This window comes from Crocodylus porosus, unplaced genomic scaffold, assembly GCF_001723895.1.
Source record: "Crocodylus porosus isolate Cpor-Errol unplaced genomic scaffold, CroPor_comp1, whole genome shotgun sequence".
In the NCBI taxonomy this organism is placed as follows: Eukaryota; Metazoa; Chordata; order Crocodylia; family Crocodylidae; genus Crocodylus; species Crocodylus porosus.
The window spans coordinates 6,910,379-6,915,148 of record NW_017728907.1 but is presented as its reverse complement, the minus strand read 5'-3'; the positions used below and the strand labels follow the sequence as shown (position 1 = coordinate 6,915,148).

Genomic DNA, 4,770 nt, shown 5'->3' with positions numbered 1-4,770 from the left:
CCTGGGGTCCCCTCACAGCTGATCCCCTGTACATTTTCCAGTGGACCCAGAAGTGGACTGGAAGTATTTCCGGGCCACTTCCAGGTTCACTGCTGAGCATATGGTGTCCTGCCCCCACCCCCTGCACTCCTGTGGGACATTCCACCCACCCAAGCATCACAGCATTCACAAGCCACACTGGTAGCTTGAAGTATGTAGAAAAAACATTTAAAGCTGTGTCTATGGCAAAATCACTGATTCTCCAAATCAGAATTGAATCTTCAGATTCAGATTTGGCTGAACTGAATCAGGGACAGTGATCTGAATCAACAAATTGAATCACTGTCCCTGATTCAAGCTGAATCTAAATCCAAATCAAATAGAGCCTGCTTCACACACAACTACTAACTAGGTTCCTTGTATGTGATATTTTTCCCTTTACATTGGTTTTAAAAATTAAGATGACCTTTTAGGTTCTTTAATTCAGATGTCACCACAAAACAGCCTACAAACCTATTTTCCAAAGTTGAATATTCACCACCAAGAAATATTTTCCTCTACATCACATTTTTTTTTTTACTTTTGCCTTCAGGATTTCTAAACAGTTGACAGCTCAGAATAGATGTTTTTTTTCATTGTAAGACAGCTCTTACAATTAAAAAAACAAAAGGAAGACTATAGGAGGTTAATCATGCTTTGTTAGGTTCTGTACACCTCCCTGGAAAGCTTATAAGCAGTGCCAATTTGTCAATGCATAGGTTGCTTGGAAATAGTTACGCCCATTTTTCTCTCTCTTTGTTGTTTTGGGGTTTGGGGGGGGTTTTTTTGGTTTGTTTGTTTGAATTGACAATTTATTGTAGAGATGTGGGCAGTTTCATTTAAAAAATATTATTAACTATGATACCATGGCTAAATACAGACAGCCAAAAAACCCAAGGCAGAACTGAATTAACCTTTACAGGGTTCTCTAAGCTGAGAAGATTTTGTCATAAGCAAACATAACACACATTCACCCTTGTGTGGAGGGAAGCAGGCAAATGCCTGCACTAACCAGGCCGTAAGACGGGAGTGGGGGGTGGTCCTACATACCTCCCAGCCTAGCAACAGAGCCCAGCTGAGTAGGGACATCCCTGATTGGCATGTCCCCAGGCCCCTACTGTCACCACAGACTCTCCCCTGCACAAAGCCGTTAGGCTTCCACAGCTCATAGCCATGGTAGGCCCAGTTGGGGATGGGGGTTCTGTTCCCCACTCAGTAGCCCCTATGGCAGACAGTGGACAGAGGATAGCCTACTTGCCCTGCAAGGGGATTGGCAGGGAATACACAAAACATCCTGGGAAGCTGGGAGACTGAGAGTTAACTTCAGTCAGAAGGGGATCTTAGACAGAAGTTCAATAGACCAATTTAACCTAAACCAGTTAAGTCTGATACTACATCCTTCCAGGTCTATCTTAAACCAGTTTCAACCATTTTGAAACCAGTTTAAGTATACTGAAATTCTATTCTGTTACAGACTTAAACTGTTTTCTGATTGCTTAAACTGGTTTGTGTGTAATTTCTGTTCCTAGCCTATAGGAACAGTAATAGACTGAGCTACAGACTTTTAACCCAAAGTAAGACAGGAAAAGCTTGAGTAACAGATTAAAATAGAGATGACATTCTAGGAAATTATGAGGCAAGGTTTTTTTATAGTATCTTTTATTGAACCCACTATACAATTATAAAAGATGATAGAGAAGCTTTTGAAAACAAAGTACCCTTTTTCAGGTCTGGACAGCCACGATTGGAGGAAGGTCTCTATATGGCTAGGTATAGACATTACGCTTTTACTGATATAAGTGATCAGAAGCAAGTCTAAACCTAGAATAGAAGTTTGGCACACAAAACTGGTCTACACCCAAAAACAGAATAGAATTTCAGCTTACATATACTGATTTTAAAGAAGGCAGAACACAGTCTAATATTTCCCCTATACCAAAGGATAAGTGTGTATTCTGCTCATTTGTGTCTGAAAGCTTGCCCAACATGACTCTGGATTGTATAGTTGATGCAATAAAATATATCACAACCCCCACCCACCCCCACCAAAAAATCAAAAGATACTCCCAAAGAAAACATGCAAACAAACTAACCCCTTGCTTTTGTTTATTTTACAAATTCTCTACTAAGAGCCAGAGCTTCAATGGGGAAGATGTACCAGAAGACCCTATACTTAGAACTCCTTTATATTGGCTAAATTAAACTCTTACATCTCACAATTTGGCTATCTTTCCAGGACCCAGTTTTTGAAAGGCCATTTCCTGCATAGTAGACCATTTACTACCATACTTTTCTAGTGAACAGAAAACTAGTACATTTCAATACCTGTCTTTTTTCTGGACACTGGAAGTTATCTCCAAAACTTTATAGTTTTTATACATTTCTTGTCCTTGGGGATGCAAGACTGATCAGAGTTTGACTTTGGTTTACTGCAGATGATGCAAACTTATGTCAGGTCCTAGAGTTTGTCCATCCAGATGAGGAGATGTGACTAATAAAGCCTGTGACTAAAGGACCTCTTATTCCATAAATTATTTACATAGTACTAGTCCCTGCATTATCTAGGCATCTCCCAAACCTGCATTCACAAGTATGTAGTAATGTAAAAGCATACTAATTATAGGCAAAGTTGAAGATGAGGTATGTAATTTTCACAAATAAGATAATAGTAGACTACTAAAGAAACTTAAGTACCATATCCAATTGACCTATATTTATATACATATATAAATGCATGTAAAAACATATATATTAATAAAATGTGTGAGTGCATATATAAACATATTTAAAATATGTGCTGCTTTCTATTTACAGGTGCTTGTCTTTTATGGGGTTTCTTCTGCCCTTAAGATTCATGGATTATATTATTTCCACTAAAGGCTCACATTTATAATGAGAAGACATACAACATATCGTATGTTGTATGTCGCAAATTACCATTTTTAATTTGATAAACACTGACAGTTTTGTAATGCATGGTATAAGTTCCATTGTCTTTAACAACACATTTTATATTTATATTTTCCTCAGATAAGGTATGAAGTTATAAATAAAATTCAAAATTGTGTTCTATTTTTCTTGCTTTTCTTAAGAAAATGACCGATCTACACTATATTCTAGGATGAGATAAACTTTCAGTAAAAAAGAACTATAAAGAATCAGTACTCCACATATGATTTTGACCATCTGAATTGTCACAGAGGATACCAGTCAGCTGAAGACAAGTGCTTTTCTTCTGATCGAATACCTTTCTAATTAAAAACAACATTTGTTTTGTCTCTGATGTAATAACTACCAGAATGACACACCACAAAAGGTATTCTCAACTTCCTTGGAAGCTTGCTAAGTTAAGTGTTTTCTTATATGCATCCATCTTTTTTTCAGTAATATATTTGTGCCTTAATTCTAATAATTGTAATTTTTTTGCCATTTTACCCAAAATCAAAAATCAAGAAAACACTGTTTTGAACTTGATGGAAGGATCTGCAGTAACTGCCAAACAGTTTCATAAATCTGACAAAGGAAATAAAATCATTTTTCACAAAAGCAAAGATTCCAGCATTCAGAAGTTCATAAGTAACAGAAAAAAAGAGAAATTAAGTCGAACTGTGACACAACTTGCTAATGAAGAGACAACAGATTCTGCCTCAAATTCATCCATTTACCCTCACCCATTCCAATTTCTTATTAATGAAAAAGATAAATGTAAGAAGAAAACTCCTTTTTTGGTACTATTAATTTCAACCAAAGCTGATGAAAAGCAGCACAGAGAAGCCATCAGGAAAACTTGGGGAAATGAATCTGTGGTTCCCGGAATTAAAATTCTTTGCCTATTTATGCTGGGTTTTAGTGACAAAGACCAGAATGAAAATATTTTGCAGGAAAGTAGGAAATACCATGACATTATTCAGCAAGACTTTTTAGACACCTATAAAAACTTAACTCTTAAAACTATGATGGGCATTAAGTGGATTGCCACATATTGTAATGGCACAAGTTTTATCATGAAAACAGATAGCAATGTTTTTGTGAATACGATATATTTAATACAGGAGGTACTAAGGCCCATTAAATCTCCTTCACAGTATTTTTTCACTGGTTGTCTTATGAAAAATTATGAGCCTAATCGTAATCCTGACAGCAAATGGTACATGCCAAAAGAACTTTACCCAAGTGATCGATACCCAGATTTTTGTTCAGGAACTGGCTACGTCTTTTCTAGAGCTGTAGTTCCAAAAATTCTCAGTGCCTCTTTAAAGGTCAAATATGTACATTTGGAAGATATTTATGTAGCTCTCTGTCTTGAAAGACAAGGAATCACTATTTCACCCCCACTCAAACAATCATTTTTTAATATATATAGAGTCCCATTTGTTACTTGTGTATATAGTAACATAATTACTTCCCATGGAATTGATCCAACGGAACAGATCACTTTCTGGCAAACATTGCAAAAAAAGAAACATATGTGTCATAAATAAAATACATGTACAGTAGAGTTTGCATGGGAATACAATATGAAATTATACTTTATTTAAACTTCATGATTGCTGAATGTGCATCATGAATCTCTAATGGAGATCTAGGCAGATAGACTTAATGGGTGTCTGTACATGTGCTCTGATGTGTTGTAATTAGAATGTGTTGGAATAGACTCAGTTTCATAGATTTCATAGATTTCATAGACATTAGGGCTGGAAGGGACCTCGGGAGATCATCGAGTCCAGCCCCCTGCCCAAAGGGCAGGAAGTC

General features: G+C 36.6%; 1 protein-coding gene across 1 annotated transcript; it reads left to right on the top strand.

Moving 5' to 3' along the window:
* Nucleotides 1-627: 627 nt before the first annotated feature.
* Nucleotides 628-4,673, top strand: LOC109307611 (beta-1,3-galactosyltransferase 1-like). The gene is made up of 2 exons (XM_019531639.1): nt 628-663; nt 3,111-4,673. Exon 2 carries the CDS (start codon nt 3,318-3,320, stop codon nt 4,497-4,499), a length of 1,182 nt encoding a protein of 393 aa, XP_019387184.1. The 5' UTR covers nt 628-663; nt 3,111-3,317; the 3' UTR covers nt 4,500-4,673.
* The last annotated feature ends 97 nt before the right edge of the window (nt 4,674-4,770 follow it).